Source organism: Aquarana catesbeiana, linkage group LG01, assembly GCF_042186555.1.
Source record: "Aquarana catesbeiana isolate 2022-GZ linkage group LG01, ASM4218655v1, whole genome shotgun sequence".
NCBI classification, from domain to species: domain Eukaryota; kingdom Metazoa; phylum Chordata; class Amphibia; order Anura; family Ranidae; genus Aquarana; species Aquarana catesbeiana.
Window position 1 is genome coordinate 682,206,924 of NC_133324.1, and position 17,693 is coordinate 682,224,616.

Genomic DNA, 17,693 nt, shown 5'->3' on the forward strand with positions numbered 1-17,693 from the left:
AGTTACGGTTCTCCTGGTTTTAAAACACCAGCCTCTGTAGTGGTGAGTCTAGAATTACTGCATATTTTAGTTTATATTGCTGGAATTATTTGTTTGTTTTGTTGTCTGTGTCTGTCTTGTCTGTCTTGTTGAGAAAGTGAATGAGCCTTGTCAAGGATGGTATGAGTTAGAAGGGGATTGCCGAACTAAGCAACGGAATGCGCCTTACCTCACATGATTGGGAACTTGAGGGCTTGTGAGCTTGGGGGTCTGACGCTTATGCTTAACCTCACATCTAACTCATAAACCATAGACGGGTTGAGAGTATAAGCCCTGTCTGCTCCATAAAGCAGGGATAAGAGTGTATGAGAGGGATTCCCAGATACGGGCAGGGAATAAGATCTCCAAAAGTCCGGAGATCTAGTCGGATACCTGGCCACTTAAAGGAATGCTTGTATATGTTGTAGCCACATTTTTGTATATGTTGTAGCCGCATTCTGGTTTGTTATTGGGCTAGCATATAAAGTAATTATTTGTTATTGGGCTAGCATATAAAGTAATTCGATTTCAGAAATCTCATTCCGGAAGAGGTTTCTAGTATTCTAGCACCCTAGGAGGAAGGCAACGAGGAACTAGTGTAACTTAGCTGGTTTGTTATTGGGCTAGCATATAAAGTAATTATTCATTCTTGTATATGTTGTAGCCGCATTATATTGTACACTAAGTGTCCCACACGCTACCTAGGCAGGACTGTTAGAATGGGCCAGAGGAACACAAAACCCCGTCAGGGAATTGTGGCGCACTATATGGTGCCACAGATAATTAAGAACATTTATGGGAAAACCGAAGCACAGGACTTAAAGGATGTCCTTCGTAAATTTAAGGTGAAAGGAGCAGCGGGCTTAGACCCGGATGTATGGAGTGAAATAAAAAGGGACAGACAAGGAGAGGTGTTAGAGAAGCAATGGATGCGTCAGGTTCAATGCTTAATTAAGGTCTCAAATAGAGCGAAAGAAGAGGGGTGGAAATATAATCCAGATTGTGATGGTTGGGATATGAAAGATAGAAGAACAAAAAATGTCAAGGCTCCCAGCTCAACCATCCCACCCCCATATACTGACATAGAACGTAAACCACACAAGATATATCCTGTACTTAAGGGTAGAGAATGGGGTTTTTTTCAGGTTTGTGGAGTACAAGAATTTCATTCAGAAACTGTAGCCCCCGTACGCACTGATACATGCATTATAGTAAAGCCAGCTGTTTTCTGTAGATTTGTGACACAGTTAATGAATACACATGAAGCAACCTGGCAGGATGAGGAGGATTTATGCAGACATAAAATGACTCTGACCCTGTTTAACCAGTTTATGACTGACCTGCAGACCGAGCTGAGGGGGATGGCAATTTAGAGACAGGACATCAGACACATAGACTCAAGGGCCCCTTTTATTGCTAGATTAGAAGCTTTCTGTCAGGCAAAACAACAAGAGAGGGGGTCAATATCACCCATGAAACAAATGCCAGGACAGACTGTATCAGAATTTTACTTATCTATGGAAAGTATGATGGCAGATGAGGCATTGGATTTGGCTCTGCCAGTCACGATCCGAGCCTTCAATAGACAGTTTATGGAAGGATTAATTCCACAGATAAGTGAAAGACTGAAAGCTTGCACACCACCCTTAATTTGTTGCAATTTTTGGCAGAAAAAGGTTGCAAGGTTAATAAGAAAAAGTTACAAGTGTGTCAGGAAAAAGTTATCTTTTTGGGACATTGTATATCACAGGGTACAAGACATCTCACTGAGGAGAGGGTTCAAGTGATAAAGGGAATGTTACCCCCACGGAATTTCAAACAATTGCGTATGTTTTTAGGTATCGTGTCATATTGTAGACAGTGGATACCACATGCTAGCGCTTTGATGCAGCCATTATATGATTGTTTGAAAATTGTACCGTATGTGCTTACAGAAGTTTCATATGAGTCATTTATCACTTTGAAAAAGTTGTTGATTTCTGCCCCGGCTATTGGTATACCAGATTACACCAAGATATTTAATCTGTACATTGCTGAGATCACTGGACACGCCACAGGTGTTCTGACACAGGCACATGTAAAACAAAGACCAGTCGCTTACTTTTCAGCAGCATTAGATCCAGTATCTAGAGGTTCACCGTCCTGTGTACGGGCGGTAGCTGCAGTGTCAATTATCATAGATAAGTCATCAGAGATTGTTCTAGACCAGTGGTTCTCAACTCCAGTCCTCAGGACCCACCAACAGGCCAGGTTTGCAAGATAGCTGAAATACATCACAGGTGATATCACTTGATGCTCAGTGATTGCAGTATTCTAGTCTGCAACTCCCCAAGGTAATACTTAAAATCTGGCCTGTTGGTGGGTCCCGAGGACTGGAGTTGAGAACCACTGTTCTAGACAATCCAGTCGTAGTGCATACCACACATGACATACATGCAATCTTGTCTCAGGTACAGCCCAAACACATTTCAATGGCTAGGCAATTAAGATTACAGTGTACTTTACTCTTACCTCCAAATGTTACTTTTCAGCGCTGTACAACCTTAAATTTGGCCACCTTTTTGCCTCTTCAGTCACCAGATTTGGCAAGGGGGAATGACAGTACTAATAGTACTAGTGAGAAAGGAAATGAGGAAACTGACACTCTCTTGTTTAAGGTAGTAAATGAGCACGATTGTTTTCAGCTCATGGAACAGGAGACAATGGGATTCCCACATGTTACAGATACACCGATTTTAAATGCTGAGCACACTTTGTACATAGATGGCAGTAGGTTTGCTGATGACAAGGGTAAATATCACACAGGGTATGCTGTAGTGACTGATACGCAGGTAATTGAAGCACAGGCCTTACCAGCCCACATGTCAGCACAGGAAGCAGAATTAAAAGCTTTAGAACAAGCCCTAGAATACTTAAAAGAACGAGAAGGGAATATTTACACTGACTCTGCCTACGCTTATGGTGTAGCGCACGATTATGGCCACATATGGAGGGCTAGAAGTTATCTGACAGCAGCAGGTACACCTGTAAAACATGGAGAAGGGATTAAGAGAGTCCTGAACAATCTTCAAAAGGTTAAACGAGTGGCCATCATGAAGATAGCGGCACACACGAGCGCAAAAACAATTGAGGCAAAAGGAAATGCATTTGCAGATTTGACTGCAAAACAGGCAGCTCTAGGGGAAGGAAGCCCTGAGACCTTAGCAGCGGTAGAGGTGAGTATCCCAGAACCAACATGGCAGCAGCTGAGTAAATTACAGGAGCAAGCAGGGGAGAGCGAGAAAGATAAGTGGGTCAGAATGGGAGCAGCACCAGACCTTGACAATGTATGGAGGGAAGGGGGCAAAATATGCCTACCTGCCTCTCTGTACCCAGCAATGGCAGCAGCAGTTCACCTACCCACACACGTCAGTTCCAATTCCATGTATAGGATTGTGAACCAAGGATGGCTCGCCCCTGGATTCAGTAGCACTGCAAGAAACTACTGTGCAGCCTGCCAAATCTGTCTCCTGAATAACCCAGGACAGAGAGTAAAAACCCCACGAAAACACCAGGTCCGGGCCCAATACCCCTTCCAGAGACTGCAAATTGATTACATACAAATGCCTAAGAGCGGCCCCTTTGAATTTGTCCTCGTGTGTATCGATTTATTCTCAGGTTGGCCCGAAAGTTATCCAGTAAAATCAGCTACAGCTAAAGCCACAGCTAAGAAACTGATCACTGAGTTAATACCTAGGTTTGGTCTTCCTGAAACCATAGAATCAGATAGGGGGACACACTTTACAGGAGAAATCATGCAGAATGTGATGACCATGTTAGGGGTTCAACAAAGTTTTCACACCCCTTACCACCCACAGAGTTCTGGATCAGTGGAGAGAGTAAATGGGACAATAAAGTTAAAAAATACAAAAAGCCATGCAAGAGTTAAACAAGCCTTGGCCAGAATGCCTGCCTCTGGCTTTATTCTCTATAAGGTACACTCCAACAGGAAAAACAGGATTATCCCCATACGAAATACTTTTTGGGAATGCACCTAGATTAGGTCTATACTTTCCACAGAGTATGCAATTGCAATGTGATAGTTTGACTGCATATTTGATACAATTACAACAACGTCTAACTAAGATCCACAAAAGTGTGTATTCTTCTCTTCCAGACCCTAATTCAATAACAGGTACACATACGCTGCTACCAGGGGATTATGTATATGTAAAGAAACACACCAGAAAGACATTGGAACCCAGGTTTGAAGGTCCTTACCAAGTACTCTTGACCACAGCCACCTCAGTAAAGCTGGAAGGAAAACCTACCTGGATACACGCATCGCACTGCAAGAAACAACCCGAGAAAACAACATGATGAAATATCTACTTACATATTTTTTTGTTGAAGATTGTTGTTTTACAAATATATGCATGGACTCCTGGTATTAATGTACTTGAAGTAGAGGAAACAATGACTTTCGAATGGAGCATAGATGACCCTAAAGTGGCAAATGTATCAGGATATGAGATAAATAAGGATTACACTGTGGGTAATTATACTGTTGAAGGACATAGGCGACCGTTTCATGTAGATGTAGGTATAGCATGGATACAGGCAGACCCCCTCTCAGAAGTAACTGTAACTTTCCAGTGGAACGATAATATGGGTTTCCCCTTTAACAATAGTAAGAACCATAGGTGTCATAAAATATCCCTTTCACAGACATGGAAACAAGCCCGGGAACGGGTAGTGGGACAAATGTACCAAATATTAACAGTCATGGCAGAAGGAGGGAATATAACCGAAGGGATGTCTAATCTGACAGATATTACCGTTAATCAATCCAGTACTTTCCTCTGTGCATCTTGGTGGCGGGAAGAGAGAGTTGATGGGTGGTACTGGATGGCACAGACCTATGGGTTTCACATACAAATGGAGGAAGAAGTAACGCCAACAATTGAATCTTCCATATTAACACCCGTACCAAACACTTGCATAAATGTATCAACATCACAACAGAAAACAAAAATAAAATTCAATATCACCTTTCCCCCGATACCGGAGTGTAGGTATAAGCGAGAATGGTATGATACTCTATTGGGATTAACAGGTACAGGAATGGGAGTTTTAAACTCGGTCGAAATAGAAGAAATGAACAACAGATGGAAGCATGCAGGGGGACACATAGCTGACAGTTTGACTATCACAAGCAAATGGTTACCCACCGCTTTTGAAACCCAACTGCAAGAAATACCCCTATTACAATTTTTGGGAGGGTTAATAAATCACACGATAGGAGCAGAGCTCCAGCTGTGGAATCAAAATCAACAGTTTGTAAATTTCACACAGTGCTCTTTTAACCTCTTATCCTATCATATACAAATAAATAGGGCCAGGACTGAACTACAGTTGGGAAATTATCATACCTGGATGAAATATTTTAAGGGTTTAACTGACGATGGTGTATGGTTCCAAGTAAAAGGGGATAAGATAGAATGTGAGGAGAAATGGTGTGTAGGAAGGTTCGAAGCATATCGGGTAGCAGATGTAATGAAAATGTGTAAAATAGTGGTTATGCCACTAGTAATTAAAGACGAGTTTTGGTATCCAGAAATATATGGGAAATATGTAGATAAAGGAAACAGAACCCATGATTTAACTCTATGTGAAGGAACTAATAAGGGAATGGTATGTGGCAGAAGTTCCCCAGTATATGAACCTTGCTTGTTAAAATACCAAACTAGCATATGCAAAATGCAAAGAACACCGATAAATGTGAACAATAGATTCATAGAAATAGGACCCCAGCATATTTGTATCATTACTAATGATAACCGCACCATGTCAGCATTAAATAAATCGGCGCCGTTTGCGGGATGTATAAAAAAGATTAAAATATTACAATGGGGTAACGACACCTATCTTTTTGAACCAGACGCCGATAAGATATTCTCTTCAGTCTATGAGGTACATAATCTCACTGACACTACACCCTTTATAATTTCTTTAGACCCACTAAAACAGGTTTTGGAACAATCAGAGTTGTTAAGACAACACATAGAAACACTAGAACATACCCTACAGAATAACCTTGTATCTGCAATTATTGACAAAGGTAGACTAGTACATCTTTCCTCACAGATACAACAGGATACTGCACCACATTGGTGGGATATATTTAGTGGAATGTCTTCTACAGCAACCAATACCTTTCACTGGTTGTTAAGTCCAATGGTAATTATTATTCTAATATTAATATCACTTACAATCACGAATATATGTGTATACAGAAAAATAAATAGGAAAATTAGGAGAATAGACAGGGCATACCGATAAATGTGTATTGACATCACCCTACTCCTATAAAACTCCTCTTCTTGAATTTTAAGATGTTGGTAATACCTAGGGGGATGGGTTCTACCCCTCTGACAACCCGCGGTCAGGGAAAGGACTCTGGGGAAAAACTGACTAGAACTTATTCATGAGGACCCAGGGGGAAGGAGAGGATGATGTCAAAGGGGGAAATTGATAAGGTCAGGGATTTAATTTAGAGTTCTCACTTAATATAATGCCTACGTGTAAATCTGTTATGAATGTAACTTTTTGGCTGTTGAACTCAATTGAAGCTGCTTTTGTTTTCTTGTAACTGTATTGCCATGGTTTTGAAGCTTGTGTTCGTAGCCCAGGTGACTCTTGTTGTTGTTTACCCTTGCCCTTTGTGTGCGTTGTGCTGATGCTATTGTTTGTATAATTGCCTATAAAAGGCCTTTGAAAGAAGTAAAGGCGGCAGTCCATTATGCTCAAGAACTGATACACGGATTTCTGACTCTGTGTCTTAATTCCTATAGAAGCAATAATTTGACAAAGCAATATAAACTTAAAGCAACTTATTTAAAAGTTGAACCTAACAACCTTGCTGAATCATTGTCAGAAAGAAATGCTGTATACATGCATACATCCAACACATTTTCCTACATGAATTTTACTTATTGTAAACAAACAAGTGTGCAATTAAAGCTGAAGCAACTGAAAACTATATACATATTTGCAGCTTGTCTTTCTGTTTATTTGTCTGACAGAATAGCTATGGTAACAGATGTGGCCTTCATCTTACAATGCAGACAACATAGATCTGGAAACTACTCAAAGAAGCAATAGTGAGCTTTACTTGTTTGGGAACAACAAAAGAAAATGGTATTCTACTGTAGTGTTAGTATTGGAATGTAAATAGCTTTATTATGCAGACTGAAGATGGTACACTTGCAAGAAGACTCTTTTGGATCAAGGGTTTTATTTTCCACCAAAAGCAGAACATCTGTTTGATATTCATTTTACATAAAGCTAGCCAAGTGAATTTTTTGCATCTCTGTCTGTATGAATTCAGGACAGGTACTTGTGTCAGACATTTTTTTAAGCTTATCAATGTATATAAATATATGTGCACTCAGGTATGTAAAAGAGAAGAAACAGTTTCCTCAAATTTGGACTTTGCCACAAACAGTAGTTATAAAAATAAAAATATACAAATTTATTGGACATATGTACCAATCAATAACATTGGAGTGGGAATAAAAACAAACACATGTGTTGGGAGCAGAAATGGAAACAGCTGAAAGGAAAGCCCAAGACTGCCAGACAGTTCCAGCCGGCAGACACAAACAGCCACGCTGTTTCATCTTAGATATAAGATCAATATGGCTTCTCCAGCCGTTTGGTAGACCTCTGCACCAGTTTATGGCCTGCATTGGTTCAGATGCCCGTATTCAAGACACAGACTCTATTTTATATTGACCTGTCTTTGGGGGATAAATACTTTTTTTAGAGTTTCTGTGAATATACACCACAATCAAGTATCTAGGCTATTGGCCTTTCCCCAGTGGGACCATTTTGTGTGGATCACTGGTTGTCGCTGACTTCCTGGTCTGATGCCCGTGTGTGGCTGTGATGGATCAATCTCTCTTTCTATTCGTTGAGTTATGATCTTTTTCTGTTTGGGTGGAGCACTAACACTTGGGATTTAAGCTACAGATCTGGAACTTGCAAGCCCACTGTCCCCGAAGAAGATCTGCATTTTGTTTTTTTGAAATACGTTGGACACCCTGTCTTGGGGTTTCCTTTCAGCTGTTTCCATTCCTGCTCCCAACGCATGTGTTTTGTTTTTATTCCCACGCCAATGGTGTTGATTGGTATGTCCAATAAATTTGTATATTTTTATTTTTATCACTACTGTTTGTGGTCCCAATTTGAGGAAACTACTTCTACTCTATGTACCAGGGATGTGGTCAACAATCAGTAAAGTTAGCTAGTTGTGGCAAATATTCTTTCTATTCTGGTATGCAAAAATACATATATTTATTAAAATCAGGGCAATTATTTTTTAAGGGAACAGGAATGCATTATAGTGTTAGCACAAGTTCGATTTTGTAATAGAAAAGTGTGGTTTTTGGGAAGACTTTTTGAAGGCTCTTCATTTATTATTTATTTATTATTTATTTTTGAGTCTATTCAAGTGAACCTGACCTTGTCAAAAGCAAGGTAACAGTAATGCTGGCCCAAGTCATTGTTAAACCCCACCCTTTCCAATGTGAAACCCTACTAACATTTCAACTGTCAAATACCAGAGCTTTTCCTGCCTACAGGCATGGGCATTTGACAGCTGAGTGTGAGGAGGGGCTTAGCAGCATTAAAGGTGGTATTTATTCTCAGTTTGCCAAGGTTCCACAGGTATCAATTTGGAGAATTGCATAGCTACTTACAGTTCACTTTGGCACAGTTTTTATATTAGAAACGTTTTAGAGCGGGTAGGGATTAGTTTGATTTTTAGAAGCTCTTTAGAAGAAGCTATAATTTATTGGCCACATTGTTATTGGCATGTTAGCAGCACAGTCAACCCATACATACGTACACATATTTGTATTATAAATCACATATTAAAATAACCTGTTTTCTTTCCTGTTGTATTATGCCTCTGAGGGATAATGTTATACAACTAAAAATATCACATTTTCTATCCCATGGAATAGTTTGTTATTTCAGGGTTAATCCTAAGCCTGAATGTTGAGCGGCATCGGCTGGTTCAATAGAAACTGGCCAACATTCGGCCCATGTGTAGGCATATGTCGAAGGGGCATGACCGAAAAAGATCTGCTGACTGGCCAATGGCTGAGAGGGCTGACCAGATTGTTCTGGCAGAGGGCCGCCCCCCCCCCCCCCCCCCCTCGTTTAGAACACAATAGAACAGCAGGGGATATTACTGTAGTAACATCGGCTTGTTAGTACAGCGGCTCCGACCTGAGCTGTCAGGTTTTTTTTCTCATTTGGCCCCCTGGGTTGAATGAAAAAAAAAACTACTAGGCTTTAGAGTAGGTGTTGGTTGCCTTTGTTGTCCATATTCCCCTTGCCACAGAATAATTAAATAGCTTGGAAGACTTTTCAAACCCTACAGGAAGTGCAATAAATAGAGATGGTGTCAATGACAAACAAGAAAGAGTAAAACCATTTTATTCACCACTCCTAACGCTAGCCGTGTTCCATTTTTGATACAACATGCAGTTGTAGCATATATTTCAATTTATGATCATTTAATAATGCAGTATCTTTTCAGTGTATAGCTATCTAGAACAGTAAAGAGCAGTAAAAGTCTATTTTCTCTGTATGAACATACCTCTTAAAGCAATGTGCAGCAGTAAGCACCCAGCAGCTGCTGATAAGAGTAGCTCCACATAACAACCTTCCATCACTGTGAGAAGATTTCAGTCTTAGCGCTACCTGCCAGGGCCATCCACCTCTGTGTGGAAACAAATAATTGTCACTTATTACACCAGATAAAAATACAGAGTGCGTGTGTTATTCTCTATAATCAACACTGTGGCTAGAATCCTTTCAGCTTGCAAGATGCTTTTCCTTTGACACAAAACAGATTATTTTTCAGCTAATATGCCACCCTATATCAACCTATTATATATAATAGAAGTGTATTCTATGTGCTCTAGAGGAAGCTTAATGTCGAAACAGTAATCCTTTTTAAAGATAACCTGTCACTTTGCGCATTCAGGGCAAACTAAAAGATTCTTTTGATAAGGCACCTTCCATTCCCAGTGATACTTATCTTCTCCCACACCATTCAACACACCATCTCACCAATGGGAGCACTGGATCCACACACCGTTTGTAAGTGTGTGTTGGTCTATACTGGAACTTGCATGGGGTTAACAACATTCTCCCTTACTCACAGTGCTCTGGCCTAATAAATGGGTGCTCAAACCAGAGCACTGCTTCATGGGTAAAAGAGGAAGCTATCTCTCAGTGCTCCCTCAGACATACAGTATGGAGCAGGACAGGAGCACAGAAAAGATGAGTAATTGTGGATGGGACAATGGATGAGGGGTGCTCTTACAAGAGAACTTGATACTTTGCTCTAAAAGGGGATAGCAACAGATTTTCTACTTTTATGTTATAAGGAAACTGTCTATGTTGACCTCTCATTCTATAAATGCAAACTGACTGGCTGTCATGCTCGTCCACTGGTTTGAATGTCTTTGTAGGTCCCAAACTAGAACAAGTATGCAGATTAAAGATCTGATGTACTCTGACTTTATGATCGGTATGTTGGTTTCAGGTCCAAGTACTGAAGCCAGAGACAGCCAGGCAACTAGTATTCTTAGTAGGATGGCAGCAATGATTGTAGCTGTATTATCCCTAGTATAGGTTTCCTTTAAACCTGGCTTGACTTCTAAATGAATTACACAGTTTCATGGACAGGACAAAATATTCATAGAAAAAAAAAAAATCTTTAGAGGCCTAAACCTTAAATTTGAGCAAGCAAAAATGTTATTTTATTATATTTTTATTAAAATTACTTATGTTACTTATAGGTGGTTAGACAATGTGATTATTATTTTTTTATTTTATTTGATTTAAGTTTTTTTTCACTACTTTATTTGATAGTGTGTTTTTTTTTCTTAATTATGCCACCACTACAAGACAGCAAATGTTCCTCCTTGCCGTAGTAACTATGGGCTGCCATCGGTGCACCTTACTCTGCAATGGAAAAACCAGGATTTAAACAGCCATTTCTTTCTGTGTCTTCTGTGTGCTTAACCATATCTTCTTGTTCTAACACATGGTAACCCCTCATGCACAGTACATATAATCTGTGTAACTGTAAAATAAATAAATAAAAAATGTACTCTTTTTAATAATTTAAATGAATGTGCTACTTTGAAAATCCACTTACCGTAAGGAATTTCTCCCCCCAATAATGCGTTTAGGGCGCCGATGTAACAACCTTAATCCACAAACAAGGGATGATTCTGGTGATTAAATTACAAAAAAAACATATTTTCACTATTTTCAAATGTTTCCATTTAACAGAAGCCTAACCCTAAGCCCCCATTCACACTGGATCCAACTTTGAATTTGTGCAACTTTAATTAAACATCGGTGCGGCACCACAAAGTCTGAGTGGCACCGATTTGAACAGTTCCATTGCCGACAAAAGGGTGTGACTTGTCATGCGATTTGCCCCTGTCAAATTGTATGACAAGTCACACCAGTGTGAAAAGAGGCTTAAACATGGGCAGAAGGAATGTACAATTACTTAAAGCGCTGTTGAACTTTCAGATTAAATCACAAAATGCATTCCAGGTACATTAGAACAAAAGGTGTATAAAGTCTTATAGCTGCCCAAGTAGAAAAGCCCGTTCACCACCAGCATGCTGTAGAGAAAGACCTAAGTTAAATGTTTACTTAGGTTTCAATATGCTGTAAGGGCACTTCCCTTTTAAAAGTCCAAAGTGAATGATGTTATGGAAAGAGCTGAATCAAGGTTGCAATGAACATGATATAATAATCTATGTAATCCAAGAAGGAGAACACAGATTCCAATGTTTCTTTTACCACCCCTTAAGCAAAGTCCCCTGAATAACAAACCTGTTTTAACAAGATACTAAGACATGTAGTGATATTTTAGTCTTTTCTAAAAGTATTGGCTCATTATTTAACATTGCAATGCAAAACAAACACTAAAATCATTTTATTAGGGTCTCTTATACTGGACATGCCACCAATAATAACATCTATACGAGTGCACAAGGTAGTTTTATCTTTAACTGTTTTTTAAATACTAATTACAAAATGTATTAGTAAGGCTTTCCAGGAAAACCCTCTTCTTTCCATGCCCATTCTATACGTATTATGGTTCACATGGAAAGGGTCCACCAAACAGCAAAGGAAAATGTCAGCTGACACACCACTGGCTGGGGTAACGCTGGTATTGTGGCAGATTTATAAACATAAAGTTCCACAATGAGATACACTGTATTTCACCAGCTGGATTGCAGTATGCTTTCAAAAATGCAATAGCAAGATGGGGGTCCGGCTGTTGTTTACAACGTGGGGATTCCACAAGAGGTAAGGACATTTCCATTTATGGTATTTCCATTTATTTAGCTTGAAGGTAAAATTTTATGCATCTTTCATTGCTCTCTCTACCTACAACCTGGTTTATAGCCATAGACAGATCAAGACAAACCAGACATATATGGCTCATTCCAAGTTTCAGTAAGAAACAGCTGTTTTTGAACCACCTCTGATTTGATGTCTCTTTATTTAACCCATAGTGATTTTGGGATCCTTTTATTACATGTTTATTGGTAAAAAAAAAACTGTAGTAAAAAAATGTGTTAAAAACATAACCACTTGACCAAAACCCATTATATTTCTCTTTAAAGCAACAACTTCCTTTTTTGCTATCATTTATTATACATAGGAACTGTTTTTATAGTCAAACAGCCTCCACTTAAATGGCAAACTTGAATTTTTTTCACTTTGCTGGCCATATGCGTGTTTGAGGTCAGTGACTTAAAAAGTAATAAAGTAAGATGATCAAAAAAACTCTCAGGAAACTAGAATTTTCTGAAAGAGGTTCGCATTAATAGCCACCATATTCCTCTAAGCACAAATTAACTCCAAAGAAAAGCAATTACAGTTGGGACTATCCAAGACTCTGAACATGCTGTTTTAAATCATTATAATTGTGCAGACTTACTTATAAAATAATTTAATGAACTTCACTACTTAGCCTAACTTTGAGTCTCTATTTTGACCTTGAGAATCATAGGTCAGTGGCACCTAAAGTCTGAAAGTTACTTCTTTATCAGCCATCTGATCTCAAACATCGTTTCCCAACCTTTGAGTATGCATAACAGTATGAAATTAAAAAAAAGTCCTGTTTTTGTTTTCATTTTTCAAGTTGAACTCCAGCGATTACGGTATCTTTGAAAAGGACTGCAGATAGTATTTGTAATGTGTCAATTATAATTACATTTATCCCCATACAATTCTCTCCAGGATACACCACACCAAGCCCCTGCTGTGAGGTTTTAGCCAGCTACCTCTGGTCCCTGTGCCCTTTTTAAATTAAAGGAGTCAGCACTATAGAAGTCTATTTTATTAAAAGTCCAACTCTGGCCTATCTTTTTTTATTCAATCTAAAGCACAAGATGGTGTCAGTCTTCTGGGTTGAATGACAGGGGGTCATGGCTCCACCTCTTGATCACAGCACCCTGCACTCACAGTTTATTGATGCAGAGAACATCACTGATGTTATCGCATCAGCACTGCTCTCTGCATCATTCAGGACTGCTTACCAGGACTAATGAGGAAAAAAACACAGTGAGTCAAGTGACCAAAGATATTTCAAAACGTTAAGTGAAAAAAATGCATAAAATACTGCAAGTGGAGGCCTTTTGAGGAGGAGGGTCATTTGAACTCAGAGCCTGGAGTTGGATTTTAAGATTTCTATGCACTTGCAGTATTCCTAGTTTATTATATATATAACTGAATGATTTTAATAATTTAAATATAAATATCAATATACTTGATTAATCTTAGTTGGATAAAAACAGACATTTGGGAGTACACTCACATTATAATAAAAACAGAATGACATTCTATGCTTATTATTCTGATGGCAAATCCAACTCCCTGTTGGCAATTCGCCACATGTGGTGTATAGGGTTTTTTTCATCAGCATGTACTTTACATCTCTATTTTGTTTTTTTTTAATAGTACCCAGAGTACAAACAAACCTGCTCTCAACAGTCTTGTATTATTCATTTTAACAGTACTTTCCATCTGTAAAGTGAGCTGCTTGTGTACGTAATTACCAAATAAAGCAGAAAACCTGCTGGCCTAGTTAAAACAGCTATAATATTGTGCAAATCCATTACTATATAGACTTTAATAAACAATTTAAAATGGAAACTAAAATAAACTATTTAATTGAGCTCCCGGGGTGTTTCATTTGCTAAATCCTTGACCCCTCAAAAATATGGTCTTTTATGGATAATAAAACTACCACTTATCAATTTAAAAGACCTCCCAAAGTGTTGATGCAGGCAAAAACAGCAAAACATCACTTACTTGACATGTGTGTTGGTTTTCATCTTCCATAAAAACAGTTTTGTTAGAAAATTAGAATTATTTTAGTATTCCATTTGGCATTGATCTGTCTGACTGCTATTCAAGGAGATCTGACATTTAGGCATTGTAAGGTTGCAGATTAATCAAATCCATGTGAACTTTTATGTCTATGCTATAGTTGTCAGAGTCTATTTAATAAATGGGGCTTCATACACATATTATGAAATCTTCACTACTAGATGACTGTTCTTTTTTTTAAAAAGCATCAACATATTACATAAAATATAAAAAAAATCTTTAAAATGCAAATTTCAAGCAACAAAGACAACACACATGCAGAGAACAGGATCTTGCCTGAATGAGCTTGCAATCTAGAGCTATTTAATTATAGTGTGTGTTTGATCTTGTTTAAAGCAACTCTGTATGTCTGGTGCCTGAGTTCCTTGCTGCTGCTTTCTTCTACTGGTCCCTGTACCACTGCAGGACACAGCAGTGATGTAGAGACCTGACACACACAGACATGTGCTGAATGAAGAGCTTTATGCAAGTGTGTCCCTTTAATACAGAGAAGTTTGATGCAGGCAGCAGGAGAGGTAAATATTCAATTTGTTTTAGGACTTCTCTAAATATTTTTTTAAATAGCAACATATGATAGCACATGCACAAGTGAGGGTGAGGCTTCCTGTAAGTGGGCTTGGTTAAAAAGGCATAGCACTGTTTATTTTCAGGAACAGTGGCGGCTGGTGCTCAAAATTTTTGAGGGACGCAAACAAACGGAAAAATACTCAACCCCCCCCCATCAATTGCAGCCTCACTGTGCCCATCAAATGCAGCCATTGTGCCCATCAAATGCAGCCACTGGGCCCATCAAATGCAGCCATTGTGCCATCAAATGCAGCCACTGTGCCCATCAATTGCAGCCATTGTGCCCATCATACGCAGCCATTGTGCCCATCACATGCAGCCACGTGTGCCCATCATATGCAGCCACTTGTGCCCATCATATGCAGCCACTTGTGCCCATCATATGCAGTCACTGTGCCCCATTATATGCAGCCACTTGTGCCCCATTATATGCAGCCACTTGTGCCCATCATATGTGTAGCGCTGGTAGATTTATGATCTACCATCTGATAGGTAAATTTAGTGAATTGCTCGTTATAGGAAGTTAATTTGTCTCTGTTCCAGCTTGGCTGACGTTGCGTGTGGTTCCACATTGTGCCGGTGGGTGTCGTCACCATCGGAAGGTGTTGGAAAAGCAACGTGTTAAAGCGGATGAGTGCTCCTCTGTCCCGGAGACAACTCGGTGGAGGTGGTCCTCCGAGTTGCATTCTGGGAGAGGGTATTTATGGGACAGACGCCATGTTTAAGGGTTCGTTTTCAGCCACCTGCTGGCCCTTCTTGCCGACAGGTATGTGTTAGAGTACCACCTCGTGGTCCTCCGTTCCGGAGGCCTGCGTCGCTGCGGCATGTGAGTGGGCCCAGAAGCCTGTCTGGGGCCTACCACAGCAGCCGAGGAATGGTCCTGAGCTGTCTATCCAGAGTGAAGAAGCTGGACAACCGAGAAGATCCCAGGGGAGGACCCGTCATGGAAGGATCATGCAGAGTGCTGGTCTGGAGAGGGGCCTGGTGACTCGGTTGGAGGATGTATCCTGAAGTAGTCTCACTGCATGGTACTGACGGGTTGGCTTAAAGGTTCAAATACTGTGTCTGACATTCATCGTGAACCAATACATCCTGTGGCAGAGGATCGTATGGGTTTAATTCAAGCAAATCTGTGGCAGAGACTTTTATTCGTGCTACGTACTGGCTGCTAGGCAAGTGAGAGAGGCCTATCCAGGTGAGCAAAGATCGTGTCCCACAAAAGGGGATTGCATTCAATTACAGTATTCAACTTTAAAGGGTGTTCTAAAGAAACCTAAAGAAAGGCATTTGAGCTTCCCTGCAGTTTTCCTCCTGCCTCTTTCCTGCTACTTCCTTCGTTACTTGGTTCAATAAAGCATTGAAAACGTACTCAAGTGTTGGTGCTTATATCGTCCAGAGGTAAACTCAACGGAACCCTAGACCCGGTGCCGGTGAAACAGGGGTATCGAGAGTGAAGGTAACAGCCCGCTAAAACCAGCAGCTCCACCGAGAGTTAGTGCTACATATGCAACCACTTGTGCCCCATCATATGCAGCCACTTGTGCCCATCATATGCAGCCAATATGCCCATCAAACACAGCCACTGTGCCCCATCATATGCAGCCACTTGTGCCCATCATATGCAGCCACTTGAGCCCATCATATGCAGCCACTTGTGCCCGTCAAATGCAGCCACTTGTGCCCGTCAAATGCAGCCACTTGTGCCCATCATATGCAGCCACTTGTGCTCATCATATGCAGCCACTTGTGCCCAGTATATGCAGCCATTTGTGCCAATCCAATGCAGCCACCTGTGCCCATCATATGCAGCCACTTGTGCCCATCATATGCAGCCACTTGTGCCCAGTATATGCAGCTACTTGTGGTAAATCAAATGCAGCCACTTGTGCCAATCAAATGCAGCCACTTGTGCCCATCATATGCAGCCACTTGTGCCCATCATATGCAGCCACTTGTGCCAATCAAATGCAGCCACTTGTGCCAATCAAACGCAGCCACTTGTGCCTATCATATGCAGCCATGTGTGCCCATCAAATGCAGCCACTTGTGCCCCTCAAATGTAGCCACTTGTACCCATCATATGCAGCCACTTGTGCCCAGTATATGCAGCCACTTGTGCCCATCAAATGCAGCTAGGTGCGCCCTGCCTTGGCTGTCACTTCACTAACCACCCCCGCAGCCGGTCCGGTGGCACTTACCGCTCATGTGGCAGGGCTCTGCTCCTCTCCTGGAGTGACGGGGCTTTCCTCCTCGGCGGGAAGCGGCTCCTGTGTCCGCTCGTCTCCTCTTCCACCAAAGCGTTAGGCATCCAATAGGATCGCCTAATGCTTTGGCCAATTGGGAGACAGGTCTCACTGACCTGCCTGCCGATTGGCAGGGAGGGACGTTAGTGTGAAAATAGCAAAAATTAATTCGCTATGCCACACAAAAGGGTGGGATCGGGACGCAGTGCTCTGCGCCCCGAGCCCACCCTATTTTGAAGCCTATTAGAGCCTCTGGCTCTAATCACGTGCTATAAAAAAAACACCCCTCCACCTATCCCCGCCATAGTATTTCATGTGTCCGGCATCCTGAAAGGGGCAGGCACACGAATAGGGAGGGCGGCGGAGGTGTCGGGGGGG

General features: G+C 40.7%; 1 protein-coding gene across 1 annotated transcript in view; it reads right to left on the bottom strand.

The window, feature by feature from the left end:
- The window catches only part of PRSS12 (serine protease 12), a 321,958-nt gene that overhangs the window by 83,679 nt on the left and 220,586 nt on the right, over positions 1–17,693 (bottom strand). The window contains exons 10-11 of the mRNA XM_073603187.1: positions 11,240–11,315; positions 9,668–9,790 (exon numbers count right to left, since the gene is read on the bottom strand). Of these exons, the coding sequence (XP_073459288.1) occupies positions 9,668–9,790; positions 11,240–11,315 (199 nt within the window). The remainder of the gene's footprint in view (positions 1–9,667; positions 9,791–11,239; positions 11,316–17,693) is intronic.